Here is a 19,071-nt window from a genome sequence, read left to right as displayed (position 1 = left end):
GCTGACAAAAATTAACCAGAACAATTATCCCCTTGTCAACTTGACACACCAATACATTACTATTAAATCATAAACTTTCCTTTCTTGTTTGTCTCTAAGATCTCATATTAATATCAATGTCATAATAAAAAACATTCCAACTTTTAAAAATTTAAAATTAAAAATTTTAAAAATTCCACAGTTTTTAAAAATTTAAACACTTTTAAAAGTTTACTCTCTTTAAATATCTGAATTCTCTAAAAGTCTCTGAAGTGTTTTTTCTCTCTAATATAAAGTGTAAGTAACATCCTTTCATATTTGAAGAGGGGGAACCAGAGCACAGTCACAACCAAACCAAAGCAAAACTAAATGTGGACAGTGTAAAATGTTCAATGCTTGGCACCTGGTACCCACTCATGGTCTGACCTCCTGAGGGCCTAGCCAGCACCATTTCCCTGGCTCTGTGATCTCCAGAACACATAGGTCCTCTCCTACACTCAGGCCAGCTCCATCCCATATTTGTTGCTTACCTTGGCTGTTGTCCCACAGTCCAGGCATTGCTAATATGATGGGATCTCTACTTTCACCAATGGCTTCTTGGCCTCTCTTTTGTAACTCTGACACTTCACATGGTACAAAACTTCTCCTTCTCCCCATGACCCTTCCAATCCTGGGGTTTCTACAGTAACCAAGGTTATATCTTCACCAATGACTTCTCATGGTGCCATGTTTCAACTTTTATGACACCTTCAGTATGGCAGTTTCACACCACCAAAACCAGTACCATTTGGAAGATTCTTAGATATTACCAAGTTTGGTGCCAGCTTGTGATGTAGCTTTGGCTCCTCTGGCCTACAACTTTGGGTGTTAACCTTGAGTAAACACTTTCCAGAAGATTCTGCCTCTGTGATTCTGGTCTCTTACTAATCACAGCTGATTCCTCAGCTCCAGCTGACCAGCATCTGTTTTCTCAGTGCAGCATAAGTTTCACCTTCAGGGGTTGTACATACAAAACAACACACCAACAATCCTGATGTCTACTCTTCCCTCTGAAATGTAACAAGCTCGGCCTCCATCATCTGCTTTGCTCTCAACATTGTTTCAGATTCATACAAAATAGCCCGGTAGACTCTGAGCCCACAATGTTTTTTCCAGGCCAAAGCGCCAAACACATTTCACAATCCACACCCCACCCCCAAACAGCATGTTCATGTCCATCCTAGCAGCATCCATGAACCTGCTCCCAACATCTGTTTCAATTTACTCCCTTTTGCTATGATAAGTGCTATGACCAAAATAGCTTGGGAAGGAGAGAGCATATCTGGCTTACAGGGCAGTAACCCAAGGCAGGGACCTGGAGAAAGGAACTGAAGCAGAGACCAAGAGAAATATTGTGTACTGGCTTGCTCCCGGTGGCTTGCTCAGCCAGCTTCCTTGGATAATCCAGGACCACTTGCCCAGAGGCAGTACTGCTCAGAGTAGGCTGGGACCTCCTACACCAATCATTAATCACGAAAATGCCCTTTCAGACTTGCCTTCGGGCCAGTCTGATGGAGGAATTTTCCCAATTGAAGTTCCCTCTTGCTGATTTACCCTGACCTGTGTCCAGGTAACAAAAAATAACCAAGCAGCGTACATAACACTCTTAAAGAATAAGCAAATGCATTTTAAATTAATTTGAAGACAAAGGTGTTCTCAGTTTTCACATGGGGAAAACTCTGCTAACAACTCTGTAAAGTTCGAGTGCATTTTTGAGTGGTCCCATTATTATAAGAAGCATATGTAGATGCAGGGACCAGACATGATGCCAAAGTATACCAAAAGTGTCCTGTAGTATCTATGTCAAAGTCTTCTGATGGGGAAAGGAAACCTTGATCGGAGGCTCTACCTGCATCTCTCATTCAAACATCCCCGGGAACGTCCTCCTCTTTAGCCTCATTGGTATAGCTTCCCTTTCTGCAACATTTGTGTTTACTCTCCTGTGTTGATACAGCCACAACTGTTGTCCACACTTGCTAAAATACCTGTTTCTCATTTTGATGCACCAGTGAAATAAACAACTGTGTCCTTCTTAACCTTTTCAGGGTCCTACCTACTCTACTGTTTCTAATTTCTACCTCCTTATTGAAATTAAATGATCCCCTGCATAAGCAATGAATGTAAGATGTCCTTCTTAACCAAATATTTGTCTTTACAATTGCCTCTGGGAAATGTGACTTGGAACTGAAAAGGAGAGCCATGAGCCAAGAGAGAACCCCGAACAAAGAGTGCTCCCTGCTGGGGGGCTGCTCCCTGCTCTTTATTGCAATGTCATGTATGCCAGAGCTGAGGTTTTTAAACACGTGGGGTATCAAGGATGGAGTTAAGGACATGTGCTCATTCACCTGTCCTGGGCCCAATCCCCATTTCCTGTTCCTTACGGTGCTATAACAAGGAAGAAACGTTCATTTGCGTTTATAATTTCAGGCATTTCATCCCATAGCTCCTTGGCTCTATTGCTTTTGTATCCATGTTGACATGGGACATCATAGGTGAATGTAGCAGAAAAACTCTATTTCTTACAGCTTCTGTGAAGCAGTAACGAGAGGGGAGATGTGGAGATCCCAGGATAAACTTTCAAAGTCATGCAGCCAATGGTCCAGCTGTTGTCCACCAGCTCTACCTTCATGGGTTGTTTGTATTTTTATTTTTATTTTTTATTTTTTTTTTGTGGATGATTGTGTACATTTATGCCATGTGTGTGGGAGCTCAAAGATGCCAGAAGACAGTATCAGACTCTGTGGAACTGATCCCAGTGGTTGTTAGCTGCCTGACATGGGTGCTAAGGACCAAACTCAGGTCCTGTGGACAAGGAAGAGGACTTAGCCTCTGAGCCATCTCTCCAGCCCAGGTGATATGAAAGTCAATCACTCTCAGAGCTGGGGACCTTTGATTTATTTGGTCTGCTGCTTTGCTTTAGAGCTTTTTCTCATTTGTGATTCTGATTTTATTCTGAATAAAAATGTGACGTAAATGTCCCTCCAGGAATATGGCTCTTTGCTTTTTGTGCTTTTTTTTAAAGATTTATTTGTTGTTAGTCTTTTAGTTAGATACAATTCAAACCCAAATAAATCCCCCCTGGTAAGGTGTATCTGTCCTGCTTCCTGTTCTTCCCCACATACCCTTCCCTACCTAGGTTCAGATTCTTTTCTTGTCAGCGACCTCAAACTCTCATGGCCTCGAGCAGTCTGCTGCCTCCCAAGACACCACTCCTCTCTCTGTCTCTGTGGATTTGCCCAGGAGGAACTCTCTTATAAAGGAACCCTAATACATATTGCTTCTTTGTTTCACCTTTCTCTGATTAGATAATGTTGTCCCTTCACCCATGTCAAGGCAATTTCTTTCTTTTTACTGCCAAAGTGTTTTATGGCTACTTCTCTCTCTGCTTGCCTGTTGGTCAGACAGTGGGCACTGGACTGTCTCCACTTTCTGATGCTTCCGAACAACACTACCCCTGAAACTCGTGTCCGTGTTTAGGAATGTCACATAGATTGCTATCATTTTACTACATGTATTTATCTGAGCAAGGGAAGCTGACGGAGCACACATGTGCCATGTGGTCCTGTAGAAGACAAACAGCAGCTTTCAGAACTCGGTTTCTCTTCTTCCACTTGCAGGTGATGGCACAGGGAAGGAACCATAGAAATGGCTGCTCCACGGGGAGTATACTTTTGTTGACTGTAAATATGAGAGAACAGACAGAGGCATCCGGAAGAGTCCAGAACTGAAAGAAAAAAGAGCAAATAGGACTGGCCAGGGCCAGGGCTATCTCCCCTGCAGAGCTTGAGGGGTGGCAGAGAGAAGTGGGAGAAAATGGCAGAGAGGCTAGCAAGAGAAGCAGAGAAGCAGGGCTGGGGTGGGAGTGTGGGGCCTGCCAGTTTTGTAACCTGGAATAGCCTGGGAAGGAGCCAATGGAGGAGGTAAGACAGGCCAGTGGGCCAGGATTCTAGTGTAGGATTCGAAATGCACAACAGGTACAAGTGTTAGGTACCATGAAAGACTGAAAGTTAGCTTTGATAGGTAACCATAGGTATATGCCAAGGGAACTGGCCCTTTTCAGTGGGCAGAAACCAATTTCACAGGTTCCCAAGGAATGCCACCTGCGAGCTTTGATCTTTTCACTAGAAATCCTCCCAGAGTCCAGCTTGAGCTGAGCCTAGACTTTCACTCTGGGCCAAGTCAGTGGGACTGCCCTTTCTGGGGACACTTGGGGGGTCCCCCTTGGACCTAATATCACGGTGTAGCACTGGGTATAAAACTCAGGTCACTAAGATTGGTGAGTGACAAGTTCACTTACCTGCTGAGCCAGCTTGCTGGCCCCGTGTTTCATCTCTCGAGGAACTGTTAAATTGTTTTTCAAGGTGGGTTGCAGTTTTTCCATCTTACCAGAAGTGTACAAAGCTCTAGTTTTTCTGCACTCTCACAACCTGTTACTGTGTGCCTATCTTATAGCAGACACCCTACTGTATGGGAAACGGTGCGATACTGTGGCTCTGACTTGCTCATACCTAATGACTAGTCATGCTAAACAGTCTTTGAAATCATTACCATTCATTTCATGTCTGGATTGAATAACTGCATATTCAAATCTTTTACAGATTTTTATTCTCATTGCCATTCATTCACAACTTTTTCCTCTTTTCTGAATATATGTCTCTTATAAAAATATAATTACAAATTTATCCTCCCATTCTATGGGTTTTCTTTTCAGAGTTTTCATTTTATCTTTTGAAACAGAAAGCTGCTACATTCAGATGGAACCTAATTCATCTTTTCTTTCTTTTATTGCTTCTACTTTTACTGTCATACATGAGAAATAATTGGTGGGTTCAAGGACGTAAAAGTTTGTACCTATGATTTCTTCTGAGTATTCTATAATTTTAGCTCTTCTATTGAGGATCTTGTTACATTTTGAGTTAATTTTTATATTTGTTGTAAGATTGGGCCTTATATGATTCCATTATTTATTTTACCAAATTTAAGTTTTTATTTATTTATTTATTTATTTATTTATTTATTTATTATCTATCTATTAATCTCTCTCTCGTGTGTGTGCATCTCTCTTTTTCTGTGTGCGCGTGTCTTTGTCCACATGCCAGGGCACGTGTGTAGTTAGAGCACAACTTACAGAAGTAGCTTCTTTCATTCTACAGTATGTTCACAGGGACTGAACTCAGATCATCAGGCTTGGCTGCAAGCATCTTTATCCTCTGAGCCACCTTGGCAGTCTTGACATAATTCTTTTGCCTGCTAATATCCATACACCTAGGTATCATTTATCAATGTGTACTTTTTGCTTTCATCTTTCTTCTATTATTGACTGAATAGCCAATTCTATTACTTAAATATTTTTGTTGCTAAAAATGCTAGATAATAAATTTGGAAATTGATGTACAAATCTAGAAAGTTGAACCTAACTGAACCACTTAGACAATCATTTCAAAACAAACAAACAAAAATGTTACTTGCATTTAATATAGTGGAGATGTGGAGATCATGATGTGTATTTTATTTATGCCACAGGCTTCCTTAATTCATCCAATAACCATTCCTATATATGTCATAAATATTTGTAAGCCTAAGTTTCAACTGTTGCAATAGTTCCATTATAAATACTGTCTTCTCTTGCTTAATTCACCTGTCACTGGAGCTCTGCAGAAATAGTCTTGGTTCATGTTTTCACTCATTTACCATTGACCATGGGAGACAGTAGTTATATATTTATTCTCAAACTTCCTTGACTTTCACTTTCTAATGAGTGGGAAATGCAGACTTTTTTTTAGGAGCGATCATGTTTACCAATCAATGAATACTTCAAACAGCCTGCAAATTCTCCCCACATGCTGGTTCTTACTGTATTTTCTAATGTTATTCTATCTCAAGTTAAAATAACAATAAAAGTTAAAATTCACTGAATATGTTTAGATTTTCTTCATCAGTAATCTATGAGAAAACTAAACCCATTCCAGCTCCTTTATCTCCTGCCACAAAACAGAAGGAAAAGAATGAGCAGCAGAACCTACAAATACCGTGGAACTAGGCTTTATACTGAAACAAATAATGCCTAAACATTAGAAATAATGAAAACTAGGTCCAGAAGAAAAACAAGGACATCAGTTTGTGTGACATGTCTAATCATAAAAAGTTTTTTTTCCATTTTTGATTTAATGTCCTAAAGAGAAGAAAAAATCATAATGTGTATGCCCATATTTGTTTTTCATACACTGTGAATCATATACACATTTGACTATATATACAAACATCAAACAAGGACTTTTATTTTGTTAACTAGAAAATAGTATCTCAAAATACAGGTCGTAAGTCCCTGTGGAAAACACTCGAATCAAGCAGATCACAAGCCAACATCTTCATGGCCATAAGTGTATGCTTCCTATTTTTAACAAAAGAAACATTGATATAACTTGCTTGATGAAAGACAAACATTCTTTTGGAACCTTTCATAAAATTGCACTAGTAGTGTCAGTCTGCCAGAGAACATGTATAAACATGTAGCATTAATTAGGTGGTACTATTACAGACTCTTAATAGAGTTTTCACAAGGCAGAAAAATGGCAAGAGCATTAGGAAGCAAAGCTAAGTTTGGTTATGTGGTGGTATTGTGTTCCCCGAAATTTGTGCTCTCTAATAAACTTATCTGGAGTCAGAGAACGGAACAGCCACTAGATACAGAGGCTAGAAAATGGTAGCACTCACACCTTTAATCCTAGCATTCCAGAGGCAGAGATCCATCTGGATCTCTGTGAGTTCAAGGCCACATTGGAAACAGCCAGACATGGTGACACACGCCTTTAATCCCAGGGAGTAATGGCAGAAAGCAGAAAGATATATAAGGCGTGAAAATCAGAAACTAGCAGCATTTGGCTGGTTAAGCTTTTGGCTGGTTAAGCTTCTAGGCTTCTAGCAGCACAGTTCAGCTGAGAGGCATCAGTCTAATGAAACAGGATCAGCTGAGGAATTGGCATGGTGAGGTAGCTGTGGCTTGTTCTGTTTCTCTAATCTTCCAGCATTCACCCCAATACCTGGCTCCAGGTTTGATTTTATTAATAAGACCATTTAAGATTCCTGCTACATGGTTATGTTCTCAGTGCCCAACACTTTGCCAGGGAATATTGAGGGAGGATTAGGAACACTGTACCCTTCATTTGGGAAGAAGAGAACCCTATCATAGCCACATGAACTCAAGTTTTCCACACAGTTTGACAGTCAGATGTACACTCACAGATCTAAGAAGTCCATCTCCCCAGCTCCAGGTGAGATTTTCTTGCAACACAGAGGTTCCATAAGTCTAAACCCTGCTGGGCAATGTTCCTCAGTGATTTACAGACCATCTCATTGAATAACATGGTGATACGGAGCAAAGGTTAGTGTTGTGATTAAGATCCCCAGCCACATTTCTAATTGCAAACAATGGGTACAAAGAGCTGCAGCAGAAACGGCTCTGTCAGCAAAGTGCTCGCTGCACAAGCATGAGAGTCTGAGTGTGGACCCCTAGCACTCACAAAGAACACAGATGGCCCTAGAGGAGGTAGATAAGAGGAGTTCTGAGCTCACTGGCCATCCAGTCTAGCTAGTACAGGAGCTCTAGGTTCAGTGTTCTAAAAAATGAAGAGGACAGGATAGAGGAGGGCATATACCACCCTTAGTCTCCAACATGAATCCTCATGCACATATGTGAACATACACACAAGAGTAGATTTGAGCCCCTTCAAAATTGTTAAGCACATTGTCTAATTTTTTTAACAGCCCTCACACAGTGCTGGGTGCAAGGAAACAATGGGCAGGCATTATAATTACTTCAAGTAGTTGACTGAGTGTTTGAAAATATGCTCTCTTGTTTTCTTTTTTTACAGAGATTTCAGCTCTTTTTGATTCTGGCAGCTCAGTTACATACATGTTTCAAGAACCATACCCGGTAACCAAGAACACAAGCTTCTCGTCTTCAGCTATCTACACAGATACAGCTCCATCCAAGGAAACCATCACACTGAGCTTTGTGACAGCACTGGCCCCCAGCCTCTTGCTCTTCCTCAATTCCTCTTCTCAGGATTTTCTGGCTATCCTGCTTGGCAAGAACGGTGAGTGTTGGTGGCATGAAGCTACAAGGCCAGCCTTGCCTGAAGGGACAGCTCATGCTCAGCAGTACCTTGCAGAGCTTAGCAGCTAGGCAGCTTCAGCCAAATCCTGCATTCCAGTTTACCTTTATGAGTCATAATCACTATCCTGGCACAGTGTCAATTTACCACCAAAATCTCAAACTCATCCACTTTAATTTGTCTTGATTCTGTTGTGATGATTCTTTACTATTTGTTTTACGCTGGAATCAAGTAAGTATAAAAGATCATAGGAGGTCTGAAATTCAGAAGGGCAGTTTCCATATGTATCCTGCCATCTTTGCTGCCCTGTCCTTCACTGGGGCCTGGTAGAACATAAATACTGGCTGTGTTTATAGGTGGGCATTGTCTAGGTCTTCCAGGCAATACGGTGTGGGAGCCATACCCTGTGGCACAGAACCTCACTTCTGAGAATCTGATTTTCTCTTAGAGATACCGACTCTTTGTACGTAATGATTGACTATTGATCTGTGATATTTTCCATTCTAAAATGGCAAGACCTGGAGTATTTTACTTAGCCAAAAAGTACTACTGAAAGATAAATGGAATTTTGTTATTTCTTTCCTCTCTTGCAATTATTAAAATTAGTTATAAAACTCATGCCTTATTATAGGACATTGTATCCTGACTTCACATACATAGATGAACTCAAGTGTCTTTGAAGGCTGCAGCTCTGTGTTATCTCTGCTTCTTTGCTGTTGACATCTCCAATAAAATAGAATTTGCAAAGGAGACTTTGTTTCTCAGTTTTCAAGGTATCTATCTATAGTACCTACCTGTCATGCTGTTGCTCATAAACATACAATGAAGATGTGAATCAAGCTTTTGAAGGAAGATTGACCTAGTGGATATGAGGTTAGAGAAAAGACAGAAATTGTATCACACAAGAAATATTGATGGTAACCATATGTGGTAGCAGCTTTATGATCACAATTTTTTTAATCACACTATGCAAGGACAAAACCTCCTAATAAAGCAATGACCAAGTACACTATGAAATCAAAATCCTACCGCTTGTAACAATTGTTTGAACAAAGAACCACTGAAACACACACATATATCTCTATCACATGATCTCACACAATACTGTCCTGTGGTGAGGAATATGGTTCAAATTCTCTTGCAATCTTCTGGTACCACTACAGGATTTCAGACTTTTGGTCAGTTCATCCCAACCACAAAACTAAGCTCCAGGGTGGACTGTTGTGTGCCACAGCAGAAGTGACACCCGTCGAAGGCAGCTTGTATATGACTTTGTCTACACCTCAGGTGCAAAGTATATATTTGTGTTGGTGTCCTATTTTCTATCCTTTGTGTTATGTTTCTTTCTCACAGTGTACTATGTATGACTTGAATATAAAGAACTTCTCACTTATTCTGAAAGGTATAATGAATATTCAGGGGTGTGTAAGATGAACCAGCCTAGTCAACAACAATAATAATAAATAGTTCATAAGATGCTACAGATGCCATTTATTCTGAGACCAACATGAAAGACAAACTATGGATAGGCAGGAAGGAAGAGAGATAAAGAGAAAAGAAGAATGAGGAAGAGGAGGGAAAGGAAAAGGAAACAGAGGAGGAAGAGGATAAAGATGAAGAAGGGTGGGGGAGGAAGACAAAGAAAAGGAGGAAGAAGAGGAGATTTGATTATTTTTCAAGCATTGGGTGATTTAATCACCAACTTCTCACTAGACTTTTAAAAGTTTAAACACAAAAATATCCCAATAACTCAGACCTTCAGCTTTGCTATGGCAAGCCTTTCAAGTGTGTGAGGCTGTCTTTGGACCCAAGGTATGGATGATTCCAGCAGGTACATGTAGTTCAGACAGCTAATCCATGGAACAGCCAGGAGTGTCTCCTGACCATTGGCCCAGTACTCTCCCTTCTAAACTGCATCACTTTCTCCTGGTGTGTTTGGACCATAGTAAGATGGCTAAAGAGACAGGATTGTTCCTGAAGTACCTTTAGGGTAGGCTTTCACATAATTATACTAGTCACAGTATACATCTGAAAATATGACTGCCATGAATGCATGAAAGAGAAAACAGGAATCACTGCACCTAATTATTATAATGAGCCCATAGTGTGCTTAACTCTCCTAGTACCTCTGGTTACCCATTGATATTAATATTCCTACTATGCCAGGTTTCCGAAGTTTTAGAAACTGAGACACAAGGACAGCAAATAAATAATTCATAATATCACAGTGTTAATTCTGAGATTTTAGAGAGAAAAACCAGTTCCATATTTTTGAGCCAAATTTGAAGCAAGTTTTAATTAAGTACTGACCATAAAAATGGACTCATCAGATCCACCCCAATTCCCAGCGAGAATCACACTTTTCAGGGACTTAAAAAAGCAAAACCCATAATGTATCAGGTCTAATCAGGGGCAAACATACATCCTGATATATTTCCTGCCTATGTACCTTCCACCTACACATGATCAAGCACATCCAGAGTAATAGTCTCACAAAAACTTGTTTAGGGAGGTGAAAACATGTGGCTTATTATTTCCCAAGAACTGCAATTCCCTACATTTCAGGAAGTTACCTTGCCCTTGGGCAGGTGGGGCTTGAAGATAAATTTTGGCTCTTAACAACAGCAAGCAGGAGTCAGCAAGGGGATCTAACCTCCCTTTCTCAGCCCAGTGGCACAGTCAGGTGTTCAGTTGTGTTGTGTCTTCATGTAGGAGCATCCTGGAGGAACTCTCAGGCTGGCTGGCCCGGCCTTTGAGTGCTGGGATCATGGATGTACACCACCATACCTGAGTCTGCTTTCTTAATCATGAAGACTAAATAAAAAGTGCTAATCTTTTAACCTGTGAAACACATGATTCTTTCAAATACTTAATATTTTTTAGTAGGGAATCATTCTTGAATTCCTCCCTGGCATATTCTCATGTCTTCCTTTAAAGACATTCTTAAAGTCTCTCTTTATTAGAAGTGCCACCTGACTGTATAGATATTTACATTTTAGAAACCTCAACTAAATTCTGGAAACAGAGCTGCATAGGCCCTAAGTGTTGGTTGTGTAGGCCTCAGGAAGTGTGAAAGCTCAGGTGTGCAGCATGGCTTCTTAGGCTAACTAACAGGAGAGGCTCTTGACATAGACAGCCATTCCGTTAAAGATGTGTGTCCCATCCTAGAAGATAGTCCCTGGGATTTCAGGGTTGTTGTATGCTGGAACAAAGAATTGGGCGGGAGACACAGGCGTAGTGGTGCAAATAGACAGCTTATTAAGAAGGAAAAAGGCAGTCCTGAACAGGGCAGCCGGCTGGTAGGCTGGGACTGGCCTCAAGGTCATGTTCCTTTATAAGTCATTTGCATAACTACCTTCGTATTCCCAGGGGCTTATCTAGCACATTCTCTGATAGGCTCTGTGTGTCCTTCAGGGGAGAGGGTTTCTGTGCTAACCGGTTGTTTTATATGCTAATCTTGACTCCCTCTCTCTTACTCTTGCCCTCCCACAACACTTCTACCCCATATTATTCTTGGATCCTCCATGCAGTGGGTAGTCAAATAGTCCAGGAGATGGTTTATTGAGAATCTGTGGAACTTTCAGCCATTTCCATACCCTCAAAGAAACAACTGAGCCATTATCCACATTGTTTCCTTAATTTTTCTAGTGGTGTTATTAGTATGACTAATATGAGAGACTGTGGACAAGCAACCCAATGCTGTCTCCATTCTATATGAAAAGAGACAGAGTCCGAAGCTGCCCAAAATGTGCAAAAACCAACCTAGACAGAGTTAGAGTGATCAGATTTCTGTAGCAATCTAGCTGGAAAGAAGACGTTGACCAACTTTAATAATAAAATTCAGAGTTTAGTGATTATACCATTGGAGCAAATATCTTCAGTCGTATTAAGTTCCTTATCATTAGTGCTCTTCAGATAACAATTAAGGGATTATTTGCTGGGGAAAGAATAATAATTTGAGAAGTAGATGAGAGACAAAATAACAACCAGCAAGAATTGAATTTCTTCCTGTCTTAGATTTTGTGATTCTTTATTCCCTCCTTGTATCATCTTTCATAAATATATCTGTCTGTGAAGGATTCATTTGCAGGCTTTGAAAGCTCCTTTAGGAATTAAGAAGAATTCATTTTTTCAGCATGTTCCTAATGTATTCACAGCATTAAGCCATGACCTGATTACAGTGGATCTGGAACTAGGAACATTTTGATAGAATTTGAGTACATTACAGTGAGAATTGTACTTCTGAGCTCAAAGCAGTGGCTCACACCTGGAAGTGGAGGCAAGAAGACTAACATTCAAGGATAACTTCAGATTTGTAGCATGTTCAAGACCAGCCTGGGCTACATGAGACCCTGTCTCAAAAAGAAAAGAGAATCAGTTCCTCTTTTGGATGTTAGGGGTCCTTACAAGTTGAAGTAAGATCAGGAGAGTGAAAGTTCCATTGGTGAAGAAGTTTTCCTTGAAATCCTCTGCAATCAGGATCTTCTCACAGCAATCCTGGACAGAATCAACAGTCTTGTGTTCCACTCACAGCAATCCTGGGCAGAATCAACAGTCTTGTGTTCCACTCACAGCTACCCTGGGCAGAATCAACAGTCTTGTGTTCCACTCACAGCTATCCTGGGCAGAATCAACAGTCTTGTGTTCTACTCACAGCTATCCTGGGCAGAATCAACAGTCTTGTGTTCCACTCACAGCTATCCTGGGCAGAATCAACAGTCCTGTGTTAGAAAGCCTCTTACCTTGTTCTGGTTTTAAGATACCTTTGGAATCTGGTGGTGATGATGAGAAGGCCAGATTAAAAGGAGTCCCATTTGTTCTCTCAGAAGGCCGCAAACTCTAACTCCAGTACTGTGGGCTGGGAAACCAGGGTGCAGAGTTAGAAGGGTAAATCTTGTAAATAGTCAACAAAGTTCTCAGCTGGCAAATGGATTTTACATAGTCAGGCCAGAGGTGAGAAGACGCCTGTGAGTCGAAGGCATGCTTGTGAGCCCTGCCCTGGCAGCAGTTTCTTTCGGCAGGACTGCGGTTCTTCATTGCCCTTCCTGTTAGTATTGACGTCTCCAGTTCTGGACTTACTCAGCCTAGGCTGCTGCTGTCACTTCCAGTGAAAACAGAGCCTGGTGTTTAAATAAAGGAAAGGATAGTCACTTCTGGGATGTAAACTCTCTCTCTCTCTCTCAAACACACACACACACACACACACACACACACACACACACACACACACACTGGAGGATAGAGGTAGATTTTGAGGTGGGAGAGTTCTCAGGCCTGGGATTTTAAGTCACAGAAAACTACTTAGAAACCTGGAAATTGAAGAAAACGCTTTAAATGGAAACAGTATGTCCAGAGAGGGGAGCGATCTGAGAATATCTTTGATCTCTACATTTCATCTTATTTCTGTATGCCTGTGGGGTGTGTGTGTGTGTGTGTGTGTGTGTGTGTGTGTGTGTGTGTGTGTGTTATGCATGCATGCACACACATGGAGGCCACAAGACAACTTTGCATGTCATCTTCAGCAAAGCCTTCCACTTCTTTTCGAGATTGTCTCTCATTGGCTATGAGTTCACCAATTAGGATAGTCTGGCTGGCCTGTGAGCTCCAAGATTCTGTCTGGTTCTAATTACCAGATGCTGAGGTTATGGTACATGTCAGTACAAATGGTATCAAATCAGGTCCTTGTGCTTGCAAGGAAAGTGCTCTGTGAACTAAAACATCAGCCCAGCCATACAACATTTTATTGAATAACAATTCTTCCTACCCCATAATACAAACAATTTTTTCTTCAAAGTTGTCATGTGACAAATATTCTTAGAGACCATGCCCTGCCTTTAAGAATCTGCTTTTCAGCCAGAAACATATCAGCTTCTCATAGGCATAAGGATTGTACAGCCTTAGTACAGTTAGACTATCTGCCAGGAAGACTGCGGATACTAGGTACAGGGAGAGAACAAGTTGACCCATTCATTCTGGCAGAGAAAGTCACAGAACATTGCATGAAGCCAGTGACTTTTCAATCAGGAGTGATAAGTCAGTATTCTCTTGACAAACAAAATTTTAACAAAACCTTTTAATTGTTCTTTCCTCATTTTATCATGTTATTTTCACTGTATATTGGAAAATGTGTGTGTGTGTGTGTGTGTGTGTGTGTGTGTGTGTGTTCACCTATGGGAATTAGTTGCTTCTGTCCTCGCTCTGAAAAATTGTACTAACAGAACAATTTAAGAAGAAAGAGTCATAATTTGAGGATAGCATTCATCATGGAAGGGAAGGAATGGTAGCAAGGAGCTGAAGGCAGCAGGAAGCAGAGGGAGACGAATTGGTGCTCAGCTCTCTTCCTCCTTTGTCTCCAGTCCAGGACTCCAGGCCTTGTAATGGTGTTGCCTACATGTAGGGTAAGTTTTCTAACTTCAGTTAACCTAATCTGGATAAGCCCTCAGAGGCACAGCCTGAGGCTTGTCTGTTTTGTGATTTTAGATACTGTCAAGTTGACAATCAGCATAAATCATCACACTGTCTACGTATGTACCCATGATACAAATATTTAAATTGGTCTTTTTGGTTCCCTGATATTTGAAATAAACAAGTGAAGTTAGAAGATGCACAAACAAAGCTATCAATCTATGCTGAAATTCTCTCAGTACAAAATCCAAATGATGCTCACAGGTCACCTTCCTTTCGTGGTTGCTCAGCTGCCTCTGAAATTGAGTGATTTGTGTGTCTTCGCTTTAGTATTTCTCTTCTATCAATTCTGCTGGAGCATATAAATTTATAAGGATCACAGTCTGAATTTCTGATTGCCCACACCTCAAAAGGAATAATTGTGACCTGAGATACCTTGTATTTCGTATGTACTACTAAAGGGAAATAGAAAGAAGAAAGGATCATGACATAAAGTGTCTTCAAAGTACAAAACTTAACAGCTGCTAGACAGAGTCAATTTGACAATAGGATGTCGTTCCTACCTCCACTTCCTCTCAAGGAAGCTCTTCAGAGGTTACTGCTTCCTCTTGCCACTCACCGCTCTGATACCAGTATGCTTGAGTTCTTCTGGGCATAAGGAATTCTGAAGCACAAAGCTGGAGAAGCATGACCCAGAATATTATTTTCTTGGCCTCACTTGGCCCTGACCACTTCAGTCTCTGGGATTGCTCTATCTATTGATATTTCCCATGTTAGTCTTGATTGCATTGTTGCTTACATGTGTGAACTTTAAATAATTTCTTACTTCCCTTCCAAAATCCATTTCCTAATAGTGTGGCTGTGACCCATTATGACCTTTCAGCAAAGACCATTTGTGCTCCTCAAGGGCAGGATATGTTCAGTACCTTCCGAACCTACAGTGCTTAGTGGTGGTCTGATCCAAGGAATAGAGGCATGTGGGTAGGATACAATATGAACATTATTTCTTGTTTCTCTTCTTTTTATTGTAGTGAATCCTTTAAATTTTTTGTTTGCTCCTAAGTATCTGAATATTATTTAGATATAATAACCTCTAATATGAATAGATGTTTGCCCCTACTTCCTACTCTAGATTTTGAAGTACTGATTTCTCCTTCTTCTGTTATGATTAGATTTGGAGTAAGAGAGTAATTATATCAAATGAGGTCATGGAGGTTGAAGCCCTGATCCTAAAGAAGACACTGGAGGAATTTATCTTTTCTCTTTCTATGGCATCTAAGGACAGAGTTGGGAAAGTCAGAGTCAATAAGCAAAGATGAGAGACCTCTCTCTAAGTGAAAAGACTAAACAACTTCATCTTCAATCTCCAACACTAGAAGCATAAGAAAAAAAGTCAGGGGTTGGGGATTTAGCTCAGCTGTTGAGCTCTTGCTTAGGAAGTGCAAGGCCCTGGGTTCGGTCCTCAGCTCCAGAAAAAAAAAAAAAAAAGAAAAAAAAATATATAGTAGGCCAAGGGTTTCTCAGTATGTGGAATTTTATTTTAACCAGTTGAATACATACCAAATAAAATAATGTATGTGTGTGTGTATATATATATGTGTGTGTGTGTGTGTGTGTGTGTGTGTGTGTGTGTGTATATATGTATGTGTGTATATATATATATAATATATATACTCAACAGACAGAAATTTACAAAGCATTTCATCACCTTATTGATAGTAGTAATAATTAATATCTGTTATCAGAACATGAATACAAAGACTGATATTTAAGACATGTGATACTAAAGGATAATAAAAAGAGGAAATGGAAAGTGCCCAGAAGGTGAGCACTTCATGGGCAGAAAATTGCTAGAGGAAGGTGAAAATAAGGGTATGGGTAGTCTCACATCAGGTGGCTGTCATTGCACAGGGAGAGCAGATTTATCTATGCACAGGCATGAAAGCAAGAACATTTAAAAATGGCTTTTTTCTATGACCTTGTGAAACATACCTTTTAAAGAGAGGTAGAAAGATCAGCAGAGGGGATAAAAATCAAGGGAGAGAGAGTGCATGTGAAGGATAATAGTCTTGTGTACTGACAGATCATACACTTTAAGCCCCAGTCAGTAGATGCAGTTAAACATGGTTTAAAGCCTCTGTGTCATGGTGAGTGTAGAGCTACTTGCCTGCACAAATCATTATCAAAGAAAACCAAAATATGGAGAGTAGAAACTTCTTAATCAGTCCTCTAAGTTCTTGGGCAAGGAACACTAATCAAAGGCTTATATAGACGTGAAGCTAATGAAATATCAGATATAATAACTCTACAGGCACCTATTGAGGGTATTCTTAGTCTATGAGGGCTGCAGGCAGAATGCTGTTGACTGGGTGACGTGAAGGGGGAAGTCATTTCCTTAAAGGGTATGAAGACTAGGAGTGCAAAGTCAAGTGCTGGCTGACAGATCTGTGGTCTGTTGAGGGGTCTTCAGTTGGGTTGTCCACCTTTTCTACTTGTGCTCATGTGTTTACATCAAAGGGAGATGAAGGAGCAGGAGAAATCATGAAGGAGCAGGGGAGGAGGAAGTGTGTGTGTGTGTGTGTGTGTGTGTGCGTGTGCGTGTGCGTGTGTGTGTGTGTGTGTAGACCAAGAAAAATGGAAGTTTCTGAATCATCTTGTTCCTTTTCTTTGAAGGATGCTAATCCTGTAAGATCAGGGAATGTCCTTTGTGACATCATTTTGTGACTGGAGAAACTGGCATCCCCTCTTTATTTCTTCATCTATTTAAGGGAGGTAGTCAAGAATGGGCTCAGAAAGAAGGTCAAGGATAAAGTTATTAGAGTCTAAAACAAAACGGAAGCAGGCAAACTGTAACTATCTGCAACTGCCCAGAGGACAGAGACACAGAAGAAGAAGAGAGAACCGTGCTGTTTGAGCTAGGCATGGAGATTGGCCACATAGTAAAAAGAGAAAAAAAAGTAAGGAAGCCCAGAAGGTCAAGCAAAGCACAAGTGGGCTCTGGAGAAGCATCTGAAAGAAAGGACAGAAGATAAGAGAAAGGGATGGTTACAGTGCTCAGAAAGAAAGGCGGACCCAGCAGAAACTCATGACGATCATGAAGCTTCACTCAGGGATTCTGGGAAAGACAGGTACATTATCAGATTAAAGAAATAATTCCTTTTCATCTCTTTAGCTTGGCTTAGTGTGAGCCAGCCTTCCTGAGGGGTGGTCCTTTGAACAGTTGATTGGCCAGCCCATTTAGATCAACTCTTAGGCAGAATGAAATGATATGTCTCCACATAGAGGTCAATTCTATTCTTAGTGTAACAAATGATCTTAATTATCATCTCCAAATGTAGCCACATTGAATGTCAAGCATATATGTATATATATATATATATATATATATATATATATATATATATATATATATATATATATATATATATAATTTATATATTATTTATAACACTTAAAATGTACTAGATACTGATCTATGCACACGTAATAGAAAAATTAACAGAGTATTATTGACTTCCAGAAGATTCATGAGATGAAGAGCCATGTTTGATTCATCTTAATAATATCATCAATGAGCAAAGCAGCTTAGATTACAGAGTGTTCTATCATTGAAATATGTATTCTGCCTCTAGTAAGATAAAGAGTCACACAATTATCAAGTGCAGTAAGTCCCCAGAGAGTCCATGATAAGATTTTTGTAACCAAAGACAATGGTTTAACCTCTTGAGGCCTATAGAGCCAGAAAAAAGAAGAGATAAAAAGAGTTAAGTGTTGATATAAAAATACAACTCTCATGTGAAAAGGGATAAGAGATATTTCATTCTAGAGTCAGCTATGAGTGACCATGGCCACAGAACACAGAGTACTCAGAGAACACAGACTTGGGGTACCTCAAACTTTACGTCCCAATGTGGTAACAGTTTGATAGAGTTTTTATAGTACTAGAACAGAGAAAAAGCATGAATTAAGGCACTTATCCAATACATTTGGGAAATATTAGGTAGGAAGGTTTACAGAAGATACTAGCTGAGGACACTCAGCCTCTTGGTCGGTGAGAGCTCATTACCTCTTAAGTTAATATATCCCAAAGGTGTTTCATTTGTCAGTAATAAAGCTGTTAGATCAGACAAAGATGGGCAAGTGATGGCTAAGGAGGGTGTCAAAGACGGCCCATGAAAAGAAGGTACCCTTCTTTAAAAGAACTTTTCTCACAGAAGGAAGGTTTAATATTACTGCAAGTTATTCTCTAGTCAGTGCTCTCCCCAAAGAAAGCAAATGGTTTGAGGGATAGACATGCATACTCATGGAGGAAACTCTCTATATATAGAGTAGCTACAGTTTCCAAGTTACTGACAGACATGAACACTTTCAGACAGAGCATTTAATGTTAGAATGAGCAAAACATAGTTGCATAGGGTCCTCTAAAGAGAGTCAGAGTGACTTGGCAATCAGGAAGGACTACTTACAAGTTTCTTAAGAGCATCTTAGCTAAAAGAAGGACAATCTGAGGGTGCATGTACACTCCTTTAAAGGG

At 40.3% G+C, this 19,071-nt stretch overlaps 1 protein-coding gene across 3 annotated transcripts in view; it reads left to right on the top strand.

Annotated features, from left to right (window-relative positions):
• Positions 1-19,071, top strand: part of Cntnap5 (contactin associated protein family member 5) — a 920,429-nt gene that overhangs the window by 796,436 nt on the left and 104,922 nt on the right. For all 3 annotated transcript variants that reach the window (XM_059280761.1, XM_059280759.1, XM_059280758.1), the window contains one exon: positions 7,890-8,114. In XM_059280761.1, the coding sequence (XP_059136744.1) occupies positions 7,890-8,114 (225 nt within the window). The remainder of the gene's footprint in view (positions 1-7,889; positions 8,115-19,071) is intronic.

The sequence above is a fragment of the Peromyscus eremicus genome, chromosome 15 (genome assembly GCF_949786415.1).
Source record: "Peromyscus eremicus chromosome 15, PerEre_H2_v1, whole genome shotgun sequence".
Lineage (NCBI taxonomy): Eukaryota > Metazoa > Chordata > Mammalia > Rodentia > Cricetidae > Peromyscus > Peromyscus eremicus.
The sequence above is the reverse complement of the archived record's forward strand: the minus strand, read 5'-3'. Positions and strand labels throughout refer to the sequence as shown.